Here is a 19,910-nt window from a genome sequence, read left to right as displayed (position 1 = left end):
AAAGAGTTATGCGCATTTGAAATTTGGTGTGCGAAAAGTAAAATCTGCAACTTTGCTGTTTTTCGAAGAAAAAGGAGACATGTGGACCATCATATACGACGTGGACAGAGGGCACTGCCCAGACGTCTTGCGTATGCAGAGTAAGTCCTGCATACTCGGACCATTGGTTTCTGGAGGCTCGCGTACGCAGAACCCTGATTCGGTAACATAAGTGATTTTTTTTATTCTAAGTCTTACCAATTCTGTAGTTCTCCAACCTCTTTTAATTACCTGTAGGGTCCGATACCTAGTTTACGAGCCTAGGAGAGAGAGTGAACCTATAAAAGGAGGGTTATGGAATGGAAGAATTGAGTTGAAAAGTATGAACTAAGTGGAATATAGCATTAATTATGATGGACTAAATGAGAACGTTGAAGTACTGATGAAATGTAATGAATGATCGAGTTAATGTGAATGATTTGAGAAAGTGTTGAATAGAATATGGAGAAGGCTGTAATGATGATGATTGATCGAGAATATTGAGGATGAATATATGATTGATGATTAAATGATTGGGAGTAATTGAGGAAGTGTAAAAAATTTGCAAATATGTTGGAGATGCATATATGAATTAATGAATGAATGAATGATTTATAAGGATTTAAAATGACATTGATCTTTGAGTTTGACCTGGCAAGGATTGTGGCGGTTTACCACTTGCCCAGTGTCAACATGTCTGTGAAGATTGTGGTGGTTTACCGCTCACAGAAGGTGGCGATCGTAGTTGTTTACCTCCCACGTGTGTATTGTTTTTCCAATCGAAGATCTTGCGAGTTTCATGATGGTGTACCGCTCGCAATGGTGGGGTTCGTGGTAGTGTACCGTCCACCAGGTGGGGTTCGTGGTGGTGTACCGCCCGCCAGTTTTCAAGAGGACAATATCCGGTTTAGCTACTGGATGTGTCGGGCTCTGGTAAAATAACCGACACGTAAGCTCACGGCCAGTAGGAAAGGCATGCATCATATGCATTTATGTGTCTTGTTTGATTTTGCACTACTTGGGTTTGCTTATCTGAATATATATGCTTATCTGCTATATTTGCTACCTGTTGTATTTGTACTCTACTTATATTTGCTTTGTCTGTATTGTTTGTCTCTGCACCAGAGTTTTGGAGGATTGGAGGAAGGCAAGAAATAGAGGGAATAAGTTAGAATTGAGTCAGGATTAAGAACCTTAGACAACTCACCTTGTATTATGGTTTAAAATTTTAACTCTAAGCTTTAAATATGAATGTTGGAAGTTCTAAGATCACCTCTGACTTTTTCGGGATATTATATGTTAGTTATGAAGGCACCGTTACCATGCTGAGAACCTTTCGGTTCTTACCCCATACATATTTTGTGATTTTCAGATGCAGAACGTGAGGCACCTCGCTGAAGCATACTGGAAGTTTTCTGCAAGCGAAGAACTCTACCCGTTTGGGGTTTTATTTTGGTTTTAGATGCATATGTACATAGTTATATATCTCCAATGTATATACATGTATTATGTTTTGTCCCTCTTAGAAGTTGACTTGGAGAAACAGGTTCTGTAAATAGTATTTTGGATATTTTGGGTTTCACACACACACACACACACACACACACACACACACACATGTATGTATGTATGCTCTGGCTGGTCTTAACTTCGCGAGCTGAGTCAGAAGCTTTGTTATCTGCATCCTTGGAAGTCTTTCCTACATATATATGGTGCTTTATTCTTATCCCATCTAGTTTACGTTTATCGCTTACGTAAGTGACGCGCTTTTCTATTTAATGCTTTTGTTTAATTTTTCTTCAAAAGGCTCCTAGATAAAACCCTCTTTTCACCTATAGTATATATACGCTTTTACTTTATTGGTCATAATACCTCGCCACCTCTGTTTTATGACTTAAGCATAAGACTCTATGTGGTAGGGTGTTACATCGTTCACAGGCTCGTTGAAATTGCTGCTGTCGAAGCCCGCATAGGAGAGGGGCAGAGCTAGGTCACCAACACTACAAGAAAAACGTTGAGTACCGTCGGATTTTCAATCGGAAAAATAAATAAAAATCCGATGGTAATTTAAATACCATCGAATTTACTGTCGGAAACAATCAGATGGTATAAACCTCGCAAATTTTTTTGTCGGAAGTTACAACGGATCATTTGCTGGAAAAACCAATTGGTTACCGGCAGATTTTTCGACGGTATTGTTGGAGCAAAAAAATGTTATTTCGCGCACTGTTGCCATCGAATTATTCCAATAGTAATCTCAATTTTTTTTATAATTTGAAATACATGGTCAATTTTAATTTTAAATTTAAATTTTTTTCAAACAATTAGTAGTCTATTTATAAATAATGAAAAACTTTTATTTAATTAAAATAAATAATACACTGTTCAAATATATTAAAAGTCAACTACATCAAATATGTACAATAAAATAATAAAACGTAAAACCAATAACTACAGATCTAGGTAGTCGTCGTCGTTTTCGTTGGTCCCGTGGCTTTGAGTCGGCGAGGCAGAAAGCGGCCATGTCCGTATGCCATCAGCATGACCACTGCCACCTGCAGCAAGATCGCTGCCACCTGCAGCAAGACCGCTGCCACCTGCAATAGGATCGCTGCCACCAGCAAGGTTAGTTTCAACGGCGCACATCTGGGTCTGGTACACCTTTATATGAGCCTCCATACGCTGCATCCGCTCCACCGAGTCCCAGAACTCTAGCCTGAGCTCATCAGTAGACGTCACGTGAGTTATGATCTCCTGATACGTCTCCCAATAATCGTTAAGCTCCTGAGCCTACTGCTGAAGGGTTTGTTAGAGCTCCTGCACTTGCAGCCTCAAATCCATGCCTTCCTCAGGCTCGACAGCTTGACTAGTGGTAGAGCCTGACGACGGCCTCAATGTGCATGTTCAGAGGCTGTTGGCGAAGAATGACCCGATCCCGTATACGCAGTTCCTGTATGGTGCTGAGGCAGACTTGCACCAAACTGCATCATGATTGATGGCTACAGTTGTACATCCATCGGTGGCGTCCTCCCCACCTTGCTGAGACTGCTGACTTGCGGCCTCTACTCTTTGTGTGTAGGCTCCTGTGTAATTAACACAGGTTATTGTGATTAGTACGTCGATAGATATACAGTTAATCTCTAATAATTTTATAGCAGATGATAATCAAATCTATGTTTACTCACATAATAATCCTGAGACCGCTGATAAGCAAATGTCTCTTTGTTCTCCTTCAACGTATGGGTGTACTTGAACATCTCAGCTAACGTCGCCTCACAATTCAACGACTTTGACTACACATGTTGCATTGAAACAATATGGTTGGGATGCCTAGTATTGATATGCAGAAGAATATAACTAAGTTGTTAACAAAATTAAAGTCACTTTACATACTAGTCTTGCCTTCATCTTCATGAAGGTTGTTGAGCCGCCAGTATACTTGGACGACCTGGCTGAGGCCTTACTAGTTTTGTTGGTGAGATACCGATGCCAAAACCCCTCATAGGTTTCCTAATGAACAAATAGATCCTTCTTTATATTCAGTCGAAGCCACTGCGTCCGATGGTCCCGCCCCTGACAAACATCATTTAGCATCTGCTGGAGTCACCAACCCATTCTATGGTCGAATATCTTCTGATCGTCATATCGTGCTCAGAGGCCCATATAAATTGCAACTACAATAACTAAATCATAATCATTAAAACTTAAAACAATAACCAAAAATCAACCTAAATCCACCAAATAGAAATCATAATCATTGAAACATAAAACAATAACAAAATTAACCTAAATCCACTAAATAAGAATCATGATTATTAAAACATAAAACAATAACTAGTCAGCCATATACAGGAAATATATAAGACTGAACACGATACATATCCTGTGCTGCCATCAAGTCAAATGGTCACCGCACGATGAGAGGTGATGGAGGGCATCAATCGTTGCCTCACTTCTGTGGCTGGACTCTGGGGATGCGGCATTCTTCGCTGGAGGTAGTGTCATCGTGGATGCTGGCTACTGATGACCGGTAGGAGGCGAAGTCATCACCGTAGATAGGGGCACGTAGTTCGAGTTAGGGACCATGATGAACGTCTGGTCCGCTAAACTCACAACCTACGGCATTACCGGCATGACGGAGAGGATCTAGAAGCCCCGGAGGTGCCAAAAAAATCCCCCTCTAACCCGATCACAGCTACGACCACGACCAGCAGCCTGATCCGCAGTATCTCTGCCTGTCGATATGACTACAAATATTAAATTATCAAACAATCAGCAGGGTTTTTCTCAGCAAAACAGTCATCCACGCAGCAATTAATACAATTAAATGATTCCAAATACTTCAGCGATTCAAAACCTAATGTATTGAATCTAACTTAACTTAATCAACCTAAATTCACTAATTTTAAAAAACTAAATTGAACTAACTTCAAAACAAATTGAAAATTAAAATTGAAATTCTAATCAAACCTAAACTAAATTCAACTAAAATTAAACAAATTAAATTCCATTGGGTAAAGTGTATCAAACTTGCAATATTAGGTAAGAAACCTCAAACATTCAACATTCAAAAACGTCAGTCAATGAAAAAAAAATCAAACTCCATCAATGCAAATAGTCAAAACAAGAGGAGAACAATCAACGATTTCAAGGGATTCACAAAAATTTTCAATAAAAAGCTTTTTGAAGCATATTTACAAACATTTGGCATCCAAAGCCATAAACAACATAAGTTAGCATTAACAAGTAATATGTGCAACACCAATTCACAAAATTCAATATCAATGACAAAAAAAGCAAGTCAGCAGCGTTGATCATAAATTCATCAGACGGTAGTCTAATTAATTCAAAGTAGCAAAACAATAAAACAGTAATTAACACAGCAAATGAGCATAATCAAACAATTAACCAAATAAACTGAGCAACAATTTCTCCATTAATCCAATCAGCAAATTCAGAATAGTTCCAGACACTTTCAACAAAAATTCAAAACCTATAAATCTAATCTAAATTCTCCTAACTAACTAAATTCACTCAAACAGAAAATTAAACTAACTCAACTAATTAAACTAATCTAATGAACTAAAACTAATTAACAAGATTTTAAAAAAAAGTTCAAACAAAGAACTTTGAATGCAACGTGCTGAAAGCAACGAAGAAGGAAGGAGGAAGGCGACGGCACCAGGTTGTTGCTGGCACTAGATGTGGCGGTCGTGAGTCGCCGGAGCAGGGAGCTGGAGGCTATGGGCTAAGAAGGGTGAAAAGAGAAGGAGGAAAGGACCGCTGCGGCGTTGAGAGGGATGGGAAGAAGGAGAGGGAGGAGGCGTCGCGGTGGGGGTTGACGGCGACGACAGTGGTCTCGGTGGCAGGTGGCTAGTGCGAGAGAGAGAGAGAGAGAGAGAGAGAGAGAGAGAGAGAATGGTGGTTATGGTGGTGAGGTTTCGAATGAGAGAAAAGGGGTTCGTGATTTGAATTTACGCCACTTTTACCGTCGGAAAATTCTGACGGTACATCATTGTGGGTTACCAAAACGCATCGTTTCACTAAATTGAGTTACCGTCAGATTAACCCGATGGTAAAAGACGCGCCAATTTAATTAACTTTTCCTCCAAAAATTACCAGCGGATTTACTGTCAAAAACAGAATTCACCAGTAATTAAAAAACCTTACGAATTCAATGTGGTTACCGCCGGTAAATCTAAAGGTAAATCTGTCGATACTCTGTGATGCTAAATTTGACAATAAATTCGACGATACTCAACATTTTTTTGTAGTGCAAGCTCCACCATAGCCACGTATTTCTTCTCTCTAATTGTTGGAAATTACTACATTGGATAGGTGAAGATGGTGGAAGGGGTAGAATGAGAATTTAAAAAATTTAATGAGGGTATTTTTGAAAAGAAATATTTTTCAATTTCTCTTTCTAGAAATTTCAATCTCCTGTATTTCTAAAAATTTTAATGGATGACAGGTGGAAAACGGCAGTTGCTGGACGGCGACAACAAAGAAGAATAGAAGATTATGAGTTTGTGACTCAGATTGAAAAAAAAGAGTAAAGACTAACACTAAGCGAGTGAGACAACAGTTTGTGTGCGTGAGTGAGAGAGGAGTGTGTGGCGCTTCTTCAGAGTGAGTGAGCAAGTGAGTAATGAGTGAGTGAGTAAATGTGATTGGATAGGATTTAGGTAGATCAAGTAAGAATATTTTTGTAAAATTAACTTACGTGTAATTAAATTTATTGATTTAATTTGGTTCAGATTTTTTATATCAAAATAAAAAATCAAATCAAATTAAATAAAAAACTACAAAAATTTATTATTTTTTCAATTTATTCGACTATCGATTTTTTTTTTCAATTTCAATTAATCGATTTTATTCATATTGGACATACTATTTCGAGCGCTTTTTTTGTATAAAAATAAAAATAATAATATATCTGAACTGTTTTTGTATTTTTTAAAATTGTAAAAGATATATAAATCGTAGGATTTAATTTCTATACATTAAATATTTTAAAAATAAAATCACAAGAATTCACATTTTAGAAAAATATCATTGACCCTCCAATATAAAAAACAAAAAGTGACTATCTCGCACGATGGGAGAAGCCAAAATCCATGATTCCGATTTCAATTGCAAGTCTCATTTTGGGTCACTACTCACTACACCAAAAATATTTCATATATAAATCTTTCACCCGTACAAGGTTTCAACTTTTCAATTTTTGGATATAAATTTTATTGCTTACTCTTTGACAATTTTTTTGTTGTTTTCTTGAAATAAAAACCAAATTTAGTTGGTTCATTTCAGTTTTAGATTTCTTTTTTCTTTTTTCAGTATTTGACTAAGATGCATTTTAAACACCCGAATTTTAATGTACAATGATGATTGATTACTAAATTCACAAAGAAGATAAATGACATCAAATTATATTCATTTCACAGGCATGGTAAAAGAAACAAAACTGTTTTTAATTTTCTATAATAAAAATAAGAAAAAATAAAGTTGAAAATTAAGGAAAAATTAAAAGAATCCCACTAAAGATGGTCTAACTTAATCAAATAATTTGAAGCTATTGTATCCTAATTAGGTGTAGTGAACCGATCCACTGAAGTGAGACCCATTTCCGAAAGGCAAAGAAATGAAGAATCATTGACCAACGCGAACATGGACGGAAGGGAGGAACGCCTTCCCCAAGCGGCTTGTACGGATGGCAATCAACTCTTCCTTATACGGCAAATACGACCTTCTCTTATCCAATCTTTTCAAGTACAAATCCTCCTGCGCCGCCACGGTCGCCTTATCCTTCTTCGCCGGCGCAGCCAGGAACACCAAAGGCTCCTTTCCATCACTTTTGCTACGCCGGAGAAAATTCAGAAGCTTCCACCGCTTCGAAGACGGTGATGATCCTGTCGAATTGCTCTTCTTGCAACTGCTCGGGGAAGCTTGCGGCGAATTCGGAGTCCAAACACAGTACGTCCCCGGCGGAATTCCCTCCAAATCATCATCCGATGATGACGACGATGACGATAGCGACGGCGGTTGATGGCTCTCACTTCGGAGACCCTCGCCAGCGGCAATCAATATCCTCCTTATCGGTAACCGAAGCTCCGCCTCGGTACTTCGGTGCTCCTTTAAAAGGTCGCGGTTGAAAAGCGGAAAAACGGTGTCGTTGAGAGAAAAGTCATGGTCGTTATTGTGGTCAGCTTTTCGAAACGCGGCGAACTCGAAATCGGAGTCATCGTTTTGAGCAAGGTAGTGGACTCGTCCAACTTTTTCAGCGATAATTGCGAGTTGATCGGTGGAGTAGCTGCTGAAGCTTGGAGACACAAACGAGTCCGAGTGTTGTTCTTCCTTCTGCTTCTGCATTTTACCGTTTTATTTTTCCTTCAATCTCACAGTTGCTTCGTGAAGTAGTACTGTAGTAATTGTAATTTTCCTTCTTTCTTAACGTTCGCTTTTTGGTGGGTTTGGGAATGATAAGCGCCAAGAATGTGTGTGGACTACTGGACTTCTGCGTATTTATAGGAAGGAGCTAGAGGAATGAGAAATTGAGAACGGAATAACGCACGCTGTACGTCTAAAGTTTGTTCGTAACGCATTACTTACACTTCCACTTCCACTCTCTTTCCTGGATTATCAATTTACAAAAATGACATTTTGTGGAAAAAAAATTTAAACAGTTTTGACAATTATTTAAAAAAATAACGAGTTCTTAATAAAAAATATATATTTGTTTTTTGATTTTAATTTTTATTTTTGTAAAACTGTTTAATTTTTTTAATATTTTTTTATATTAAGTATTAACAGAATCCGTTTACATATCAAATTAAACGGTTAATTTATTCATTAAAAATTAATTAAAATTAATAATTTTTTTATTGAAAGTTTTTATTATTTTTTAAGAATAATTATTAATTTTTTTATTTATTATTATTTTTTTAAATATACAGACTAAATTTATTATATAAAATTAAAAAATATTAATAATTTTTAAATTATTTTTACTTAAAATTAAATAAAAAATATATTAGTAATTAATTACGTAATAAATTTTCATCTTATTTTGTAATTTGTTATCTTTTATTTTTTTTTTCTTCTTTCCCACGTTTGGCACTTCTTCTTGCTTACGTATGTAGCTACGTAGTGGCTTTTTTTCCCCCTTTATATGATGTTTGTGATGAGTTCTGTTATTTAAAATATTGTGTTTTAATATTGGACTAAGAGGAGTGTATCCTATAAATAGTCTATTATGTGTGTTGTACCAAGTTGTGTTGGCCCAACAACTTTGTTCTCTAAATTCATTAGAATAACTAAGTTGAGTTGGTTTAGTGGTTAGTTCACTAGTTCGCTTAAGTAAGTGTTGGGGGTTCGAATTCCGCCTTGTGTATACAGCAACCAAAAAAATTATATTTTTATAATTTTTAAAAAATAAAAAGAAAAACTGCAACGTTATTTTTTATTTTTAATAATTTAAAAAAATAAAAAAATGACAATGCCGTCTAGCATTGTCAAAATTAAAAAAAATATTTTTTAATGGAAAGAACAATGATTTTCCTTTTTAAATTAATTGAAAAATAAATAAAATATTAGTACTGCTTTGTGTATTTTAAAAAGTAAATTTTTTTTTATAGTAGAATAAAACTCACATGAAACTAAATAATCTAATGTAATATACATTTTTGACCGATATTAAAAAAAATTTAGCCTTGTTTTTAACCAAATTATTGGATCATTGAATCACCATTTTAAATGTAAGTTATTCACTGAATAGTTAGTTTAAATTTTAGTTAAATATATAAATATATAATATATTAATATCTAAGAAGGATAAATTGATTACAAGAACACCTAAAACGTATTTTTGAGTTATTATCCCATTTCAAAAGATGCAAAATTTTGGTTTAAATATAGTATAAATAAGTGATATATCATTAAAAGATTAAATATTTTTTTATTTCTCATGATATTTCATAATCTAATAAGTTAAGAATTAATTTGTCGTAGATTTAATCTTTATTTAAGAGTTTGTTGACCAATAAATTACTATATACATAAGACGAGATTCGAACTCTCAATACTTACTTAAATAAATTAACAAGCTAACTACTAAATCAATTTAATTTGATTAAAGATCTTAAAAATATAATATTCAAATCAATAGATATTTTTTTTTTGGTCTCAAAAAGTGAGTATGTTAATCAAGTTAAATTGTTTGGAAAATGTGTTTTTTTCTCTCTCCTCCATCGTAAATACACGTTACCAAATTTGTATAAAACATTGTACCAAATTTGTATAAAACACCCCTATGCTACAAACAACACGACCATGGGTGTGCCAAGGGTGACTCATTGCATTTGGGGCCCATCAAAATTTGGTCGGTATAATATTCTCTTAGTTAAAATAACTATTAAAATCGTTTCTAATTTTTTAATATACTGAAAAAATATCTTTTATTTTTAATGTATTAAATCTATAATTTTAAAAATAAAATTTTGATATGATTTTTTTATAAATATAATTAAAAAATAAAATATTTTTATTTTAAAAATTTGATAATTTTATATCAAGTAAAATTTTTTTTATCAATGCACAAAAACACTTTTAACAAAATAAAAACAAATTAGGAATCGAATTTTAGTCTAATTTTTTTTATATATTTTATAAATAATTATCTAAATATTCATACACAATTTTAGATCATATGCATAAATAATTTGTTAAATACAAAATTTAAAATTATCCTCATCAGCATTTTTAAAAATTAAGGACGCTTTTGGTTGCTTACTCATTAACTTATATTGAAAATTTTGAAACTGTATGTTATATTACAAATTGATTATGCAACATGTTTTGTTGTCAATTATGTGTAGACCAAAGACTTAGAACGTGAGTCAAATGTCTAGAAGTCATTAGATATCTCTCCACCAAAAAGGAGATAAGGACTTTGTGCGTAGATGAGCGTTTGGAAAAGGTTTATACGTAAGTTTTGATATTTTTAAAAGATATTTTAATTAAATTTATTTCAATTTCATAATAAAATCTATTTTGATCTATTTCAAAACTATTAAGCAACACTTTGAGAATTGGATAGAAACTCCTATAAAAAAAAGTCGAACGTAACAGGTGGCTGATTGATTTTTTTGTTATTATTTAAAATACGTGGTTGAAAAGAAAGGATATGATTTTCAAAAATTAATAAACATGCGTTGCGGAAGTTATTGCCAAATTGATTAGGAGTTACAAAAAGTGGGTTGGCTTTGTTCCGTCTAATTGTTGATGACAATGTTGGAGATAACTACGATTTTTATTTAGTGTTTGTATTGTAACTCTGTACTTTTTAAATGCTTCACCCTATTGTCTTTTAGCTTTTTATTTCAAAACAAAAATTAATTGCCTAGGATATGTTTACACAAAACATGGAGGTTAGGACCTAGTAATCCGACGAGCCAAAATGTTGAGAATGGTAATGATTTGAACATTTTTGTTCAATTGAATATTATAGTACTGTTTGGCTAAAGCCTCTCGGACAACCGTACAAGAATCACATATACATGGAAGTATGGAAGCTAAGGAACTTTCATTGCCAATACTATTAAGAAAAAAAATATATACTTTACCTATAAGACAACTTTGAATTGAAAAGTCTTTCGAGGTTCAATCTTTATTCATGTGTCCTCTATTTCTAGAATATCAATTATGCTCTTTAACCAAACATGTGGGACTTTCTAAGAATACACATACCATGGCGCCAGGCATGACGCTATGCTCATAGTGAGGTCAGAGAGAGAGGTATGAAGATTAGACTTAGATTAAATAAACCCGAAATCAAAACCTTGTTTCCGAAGACATCATTAATTAAAAATAACTGAATAATGCAACGAGATATCAACTTGGCCAGGAAGCAAGAGGAGACCTCAACCAATGGTCAATAAGCATTGAACAATAATATTTTATACGTTCAAGACTGTGATAATAATTGTTAAAATGTAATTTATAATTAAATAAATTTTAACATAATTTATGTCTAAATATGCATTCAGTTTTAAATATTTTAAACATTTTTAAAGTGACAATAATTGATGACGGAAGCAGTATGGTGTTTGAAGACTCCATCTACCTACATCAACAACTGTAATAGAAAAGAAAAAGAAGAGATATACATAAGTACATACATACTTATATATATATATTCTTTGTTTTGTAGTTATGAATATAGTTATTATTTAGTTAATAAATTATAATTTAAATGGTATAATTTTTTTATATTTATTTAAAAGATTGTAAGTTTAAGTTTCTCTATTTTTAATAAAAAAAATGTAGTTATTATTTAGATTTTTTAAAGTGTTTATTAGTTAATATATATTTTAAAGATATATGTTAAAGTTACTAATAAAAAAAGCTAGTATAAAAAATACAAAATTTTATTTTTAATAGAACTGTTGTGTATTTGTTAAAATAAAAAATTTAAATTTTTTATTAATTATAATTTTAATTTCTATCCTAAAATTACATTAAATTCTTTTCTAAATTAACATTTTTGTTTATGAAACGTGCTAGTGCAAATTTAACACAATAATTAATTTGTTAAGGAAATCGTCACTGATTAGACTTGTTATGTACTATCAATTAATTTGTTCGTAATCGATGATTCTATATCATATTGCTAATTACACTTGTTATTTAGTGTATATATATACTCTGAATTGTTATTGAGACACAAAGACACAGACTGATTCATTTTTCACATTATTTTTTAATTTTTATTTTCCGTTATATGTAGTTGAAATTTAGCCTATAATTTTTTAATATTAAATATTTAGGACAATTTACATATATAAATCAAATTGATTTTTAATTTATGCAATTATAATTTTCTGAAACAGAGAGTAAATAGTCATTTCTAACCATAAAAGATTGGGACGTTGACAAAAAAAATAAAAAAAATAAAAATTAAAGTTATACCCATAAAAAATAAATTTGATCAACAAAAATAACTAATCATTAAATTTTTGTTGCTAATTCTATAAATATCTCTCTTCTATCCTAAATTGATGCATCCCCTTTTTTTTCTTTACAACCCACTCGCAGACTCAGGTATGAGGTTGAACATGGCGGCACGTGGCTTTCCTTTGAGCTTCAGGAACTCTAAGTGGGGGAAGCGGCGGCGGAGCCTGTCCAATGACGTGGTGTAGCAGAGGGCGATGGTCAAGTGCTTTCGAGTCAGTAAGTCCAGTTCGTACCACCGCTGGCATACCTGCAACACGGCGTTGCGATTCTTTAGGTCGTGGATATATGATGTCACTATGTCCAACACCACGCCCGACAGGCTCATACTTATCATCGCCTCCTCCTTTTCAATTCTTGTTGTTCCCTTTACCGCTGTCGCCGATGTCTTCCTCCATCAACGCCATCAAGCGTAGACGGCCAATTTTTTTAATGTGTTGGAAGATCTCGACTTATTGGATGCAAATCGATGTGAGGTGGAGAGGAATAAAAGAAAAAAAAAGTTCATGGGATTCACAAGATTTTTTTAATTTGCTTTATTTTTTAATTTAATTTTTTGGTTGTATTATTGAGTTATAAGGGAATTGGGAAAGTTGAAACAGTTGAAACTTAAATCTTTTGAGAATGTGAAAGCATGGAAGCATGGGAATGGAGTGCTGCAAAATGGGTTTAGGATGTGGAAGAAGGAGGAGAGAAAGGGAATGAATGGATTTAGGGTAGGTAAGGGTATTTACAGAATTAGCAACAAAAATTTAGCGATCAGTTATTTTTGTTGAACAAAACTTATCTTATATGAGTATAACTTTAGTTTCAATTTTTCATGGTTAGTTTTGTCAGCATTCGAATCTTTCATGGTCAGAAATAGCTATTTACTCTTGAAACATGTTACATTTTTGTCCTGTTTTAAAACTATGTAAACTGCTATAGAGTGTAGCAATTTATAATTTGCACGTAATTCGCTACAGGGTAGCATAAATTACGTTGAAATTCGTGCAATACAGAAATTGCTATAGAGTGTCGCAGTTTCTGAAGGAATTGGGCCATGCATAAACCGCTATAGGGTCCAGTGGTTTATGAGAAAAAAGGGGGTAGCATAATCTGCAATACCCTGTAGCAGATTATGTATATGTGGATTCTCTATATATACTAGTGGAAGGCAATTATGAAGAAGTAGAGTGTCATTTTCATAATGGATAGTGAGGAGAGTTTTCCAGTTCTAGTGCATTGCTCTAGAAAAATTTTAAAAAATAAAAGGCACAGTGTTAAGTTTACTGATAGAGAACCATTGAGTGTCTTTATCCGGTCATCGAATAGCTTGTCAAAGCTAAAAATAAGTATATTGCAAAAGCTTGGGGTGTGTGGAATTAAGTGGGTGAAGAAGTTGTTTTACAAGATTCCTATTGCTGTTGTATCAACTGGTGTGAAGTATGATACATTTGTGATAGGGTTCGACGAAGATATGCAGGTTTTGGTTCATTGTCAGCGAAGGTTTTCAGAAGTGTCTATACACGAGTTGTATGCCAGTTAGAAGATGGTGTCGACAGTTCTGGGGCATCAGCTCCGAATCCTTAGTCAACTTTGTTGGGGTGCTTCTACCTCGATGCCTGTGGTTGTACCTGCTTGTTCGTTGGTTGAACCTCCATCTATTGTAGTTGGGATGCTTAGTTCACCTCGTCTGATTCCTAATTTTGCAGGTAGGATGAACCGAATTGAGTTAAAAATACAATGCGAGAGGATAATTCGGATGAAGAGCCTGTTGACATACTTGAGGATAGTGATGAGGATACTCGGAGCAATCCACTTACACAGCATGGCCCATCAAGTTCTGGCACACAACAACATCCTCCACATTTCTCAACTTTGAACTTGGAAGCCATCGACTAACAGCCAGACGTAGATCCTGCCTTTAGGGGGGTCAAAGATTACATGATGAAATCGATCCTACGGAATTTTAAATTGGTCAATCTTTCCAGAATAAAGAGGAAGTTGTGTTGAGTGTAAAGGATTATAGCATCCGTCATGGAGTTAAGTACAGGGTATTAGAGTTAGATCATCTTAAGTACTATGGGAGATGCAAGGAGTTCAGTAAAGGTTGCACGTGGTTGATTCGCACCACACTTTGGCAACAAAAGGGTACCTAGGAGGTTAGAAAGTACAATGGATCTCACACTTGCTTGGCTACATCAATTTCAAGTGATCACCGGCAGCTTGATTATCATGTCATTTGTGCGAGGATCTTTCCATTGGTTAGAGCCGATGCTGCGGTTACGATAAAGGTGTTGCATCAAGCTACAGAAGCAATCTATGGATTCAAACCTACTTATAGGAAGGTTTGGCTGGCAAAGTATAAGGCAATAACACATATCTATGGAGATTGGGAAGAGTCTTATGGAAATTTGCCCCTTTGGATGCCTAGTGTACAATCCACCATGGAAGGAACCATTGCACTGTTGAAGACTTCTCCGGTTAGAGTTGGTGATCAGGTTGATGAATCTACAATATACTTTTATCATTTTTTTGGACTTTTCCTCCTTGTATTGAGGCATTTTGACATTGCAAGTCACTGGTCAACATCGATGGTACTCACTTGTATGGCAAGTATGGAGGTACTTTGCTTTTGGCTATCGCGCAAGATGAAAACTCGAATATCTTGCCCATTACATTTGCACTTATGGAAGGAGAGAATGCGGAGTCTTGATCTTTTTTCTTGACCAACTTGCGACAATATGTGACTCCACAAGAGGATATTCTGGTGATCTCTGGCAGGCACAATGGCATCAAGGCTACAATGGAGGCACCTGATAATGGTTGGCTACCTCCTCATGCATATCGAGCATTATGCATTTGTCATGTTGCAGCTAATTTCTCCTTCAGTTTCAAGAAGCAGGATGAAAAAGATTACTTGTGAATGCTGCTTATGCAAAGACTGAGATGGAGTATGGCTACTGGTTTAATATTATGAGGACTGAAAATCTGGCTATGTATGATTGGGAAAACAGAATAGAATACGATAAGTGGATCCAGCACCAAGATGGTGGCAGATGCTTCGGCCACATAACCACTAATATATCTAAGTGTATTAATTCTATTATGAAGGGCACAATGAATCTTTCAGTCACTTCGTTGGTGAAGTCCATATACGGACGGCTTGCAGAGCTGTTTATGATTCGAGGATAGACGACAGAGGCGCAATTGGGGACTAGGCATCAGTTTTGTCAAGCACTGGGGAAAGTAATAGAGCGCAACATGAGAGATTCTAGATGCTTCACTATGACTCTGTTTGACAGGAATCAGTCCGAGTAGACTGTGGCCGAAATGACTCCTATTGATAAGCTTTGGCTGGGTACATATCGAGTTTCACTTAGAGATCGTACCTGCGACTATGGCTATTTTCAGTCTCTCCATTACCCATGTTGCTATGCGATTGCATGCTGTGCTCAGTCGCGACTGAACTGGGCTACATATGTTGACGATGTTTACAACATGACAAAGGTGTTCAATGTATACCGGATGAGGTTTGTACTGCCTATTCTAGAAGGACTTTGGCCGCCGTATGATGGTCTCACTGTCATTCCTGATCCTAACATGAGACGTGTAAGAGAAGGGCGACCTAGATCCACCAGAATTCGTAATACCATGGATGAGGCCGATCCTGCCAGACCAAAGCATTATGGCCTCTACAGATAGCTCGGGCACACTCGCAGAAATTGCCCTCTGCGAGCCTCCACGGCCAGAGATGATGCGTAGATGTTATGATGTCTTTCTTTTAGTTTATGTTGTTCTTGTTGTTGCTGTTATGTCTTCATTCAAGGTATTGTGGAATATTGTATTGGTTTAAAATTCATGTATGGATTCATAAATTTCTCCATCGGACTTGATCCTTAGTTTTTTGTCTATTTGATTCGTTTTAGATAAAAAAAAGATGCAACCAAAGTGACCATAAAAGGCGTACATTTAAACACAAATATAGAAGGCATACATATAAATAAAAATAGTCATACAAATAAACATACATAAGCTAGGTACATATAAATAAAAATAGTCATACAAATAAAAACAGTCATACAAATAAAAATACAGTCATACATCATAATAATGCTACTGATCATCGCCATTGTCATGATCATCATCCCCAAATGTACCAAGTAAATGAGATCATGTGCCACACCTAGCAAAACACTTCACTCTAGTGGCTCCCTGGGCTGCTCTGCTAGAATATCAGTCGACGAAGCCACTCCAAATGCAGATGGGGGGCGTCCCTCCCATAGTGAACCACGTGTCATATAAACTACCTGCAGGCTCATTGAGGTCGACCACAAACTATGCCTGGTAGCCTGGAATCTGATCCTGAACCTCCGGCATCTGGGGCTAGTACTCCGGTATCTGAGCCTAAACCTATAGCATCTGGAGCTGGTAATCTGATACCTATGCATGGACCTCTGGCATCTGAGGCATGTAGTGCTGACCATCATCATCCCGTGTCATGGCCGTGAACTCTGGGTAGAATTGTGAACCTCCCATCTGATCGTCAATGTCCATGGTTATCGTAGTGGTAGCAAAATCAATGTCCATCTGGGTGCTGACATCCTGTAATACCTGATAGCTCAAACCAATAGTAAATGTGACTCTGCCAATCCAGTCTCCAAATCTCCAACCCCCCATAATACGCTTAGTTCATTAAATGATACCTGGATGCCAATAGAAAAGTAAAATCATCAAACCTATACTGCCTCAGCGTGGGAAACTGCCAGAAGATCCAATATTGTAATAGCTAAAGAGTATCAGCCAAGTTGGTGACATTTTGTTGGCCATCCACACATGCATTTATACAACCATGCCAATACAGCTGCACCCCAGCTATAACTGGCTATCTCGTCAAGCTTCGTCACAAATGGCAACCACAGAAGGTGAACCTGATTCACACTCTTATCACTAAACAGCTGGGTGGATAACAGTATCATGATGTATGCACATGCGTATATGCGAACAGTATCATCACTTGCATCGGTTGGTAGCACCCGAAACTTCTCATGAAACCATGTGAAATGGACTGTCATCTTCTTGATCTTAGTCAATAACAGCTTTCCCAATAACTCCTAAAACCACTCCCAAGCTGGTCTGCCATCCTCATAAAGTGCTTGAAATTAGTGAAGCACCCACTAAAAACCTTTTCATTCATGGGCAACCCCAACTGATACAGCACATCCTGTAGCATGATGGTGCACTCTCCGAATGGCATATAAAATGTGTGTGTCTCAGGATGCCACCTCTCAATGAATACGCTCACTATAGGCTCATCTGACCAGAACCAATGAGTGTTCAGCCTAGACAAGTGATACAAACCAGCCCTTTCTAACTAAGGTATGATCTGGTCATGTAAAGACATATTCTATTGCGTTCGAACACTGTAAGTACACCTACTTAGCTGCATTATATAATAAAAATAATCACACCTTAATTAAATATATTTTAATACTTACAAGCCTAAACCATAAATTATTACTAAAAATATTCTGCATAGTGTTATCTATCCAATCTTTTAGAAGTGAGAATAAAAAACATAAAAATTCTAATGTGCTAAAACCTAATCAATGAATTATTGATAAAAAATACTAATCTTGTTTGATTTGGAAGAATGAAGACCAAGGTTGTGAGAACCAGATCGATCAATGAACTGGTAAGGTAACTGGTTCACTAGTTCAATGATTCAACTGGAGTTTAACCAATTTAAATAAATTTTAAATAAAATTATTAAAAAATCAAATTATAATTTTAAATATTTAAATTCAATAATTTTTAACCTAATAAAATTCAAATTTTTTACTATTTTAAATAATAAATTATTTATAATTTATCAATAAAATTTATAAACAACTTCAAACATCAAAATTTATAAATAAATAGATCAAAACACAAACATATAATGTTCTACTAACAAAAAAATATTGAATAATAGTTTTTAATTAAACAAAACTCTAATCATAAAAAATCATAATCATCATTAAGTAGTAGTTTCAAAATTTTCATCATAGATAGAGTTTTCAAAGCACAAAAGTGCCACACAAAAAAGTCCCATTTAAAGACTGACAACATCAGACATGTGAAGGTACCAGACTCAAGGTAATGATGAACAGGGAGTTCAGTGATCAGTGAACAGGGAGCTCAACAACCGACTACAACAAATTAGGCTAAGTTAATTGAGCAAGGGCTAACTAATTGCAGCTGGTTGCACCTGCTGTGCAATGGGCTTTGCTTCTTCAACATGCTTAACATCAACCCTGCTAACTAATATTTTGAAATTCGATTTTGTAGTGCGGGGATCCTCATCTCACAACATAAATTTTGGAGCCAAATTACTCCAGTATCGCTAGCACTCATCCTGTAGCAGCATCACAGCCCTAGTCTAACCAACCACCTCCCACCTTTCCCACACCAACATCAACCTTGCTGCTGAGGGCCTAAGACTTGATTTTTCTCCCTTTTCATTGACTTTGCCCTCTAATGTCTCAATAAGACATACCACATTAGAAAACTAGAAAACCAACAATAATATTATTCCAGAAAATAGCAGCAACATTATTTCAAAACTCAACAACCTAGAATAATAAAAAATATCAAAATCAGTAATTCAATAGTATTTAACTCAGCAAATCAAAATCTTTAAAATAGTAAAACTAGCAACTCAATCAGCATTATTAACAAAAGTACAAAAACCAGCAAAAATAAATTCAAGTAGCAGTGTTCACCAGAGGAAGGGGTTGTTGAGCTCAACCGTAACGGAGAGAGAGCTTGATGTTGACATGGAGAGAGATCGATGACAATAGAGAGAGAGAGAGAGAGAGAGAGAGAGAGAGAGAGAGAGAGAGAGAGAGAGAGAGAGAGAGAGAGAGAGAGCTCGACAGCAACAAAGGGAGAGACCGACGTCGACATTGACAAACAATTTTTGTCCGCCATGATCCCACTTGAATATGGCCTCTCTGAAATTTCAAAATTCTCTCCCAGCCTTCATCAACATTTCTTACTATTCTGTTGGGATAAATTACAACAAAAAAGAACTGATTATTCTTCATGAGAAAAAAGAAAGGTAAACAGAGAGAAAAGATTGAATTATGAATTGTGAGGGTATGGTTGAAGATGAGAGGATATAAATAGAGTTTTTCTTCAAGATATCTAGGGTGCAGAGACACTTACATCATAATACACATATCTCGGATGCTGAGACCCGCATTAGGTATTTATATGTATCTCGGATACTGGGACCTTGTTTAGCGTTTACACGTATCTCGGATACTCAAGACTCGTTTTCCTGCTTAACACGTATCACGGGTGCACCCTGGATACGTCGATCATTGTTGCGTTACAGAATGGGATCTGAGCACCCGAGA

At 35.4% G+C, this 19,910-nt stretch overlaps 1 protein-coding gene across 1 annotated transcript; it reads right to left on the bottom strand.

Moving 5' to 3' along the window:
• Positions 1–6,936: 6,936 nt before the first annotated feature.
• Positions 6,937–8,032, bottom strand: LOC130935709 (uncharacterized). Its single transcript, XM_057865583.1, has one exon. It carries the CDS (start codon positions 7,885–7,887, stop codon positions 7,168–7,170), a length of 720 nt encoding a protein of 239 aa, XP_057721566.1. The 5' UTR covers positions 7,888–8,032; the 3' UTR covers positions 6,937–7,167.
• Positions 8,033–19,910: the final 11,878 nt, after the last annotated feature.

The sequence above is a fragment of the Arachis stenosperma genome, chromosome 6 (genome assembly GCF_014773155.1).
Source record: "Arachis stenosperma cultivar V10309 chromosome 6, arast.V10309.gnm1.PFL2, whole genome shotgun sequence".
Taxonomy (NCBI): domain Eukaryota; kingdom Viridiplantae; phylum Streptophyta; class Magnoliopsida; order Fabales; family Fabaceae; genus Arachis; species Arachis stenosperma.
The sequence above is the reverse complement of the archived record's forward strand: the minus strand, read 5'-3'. Positions and strand labels throughout refer to the sequence as shown.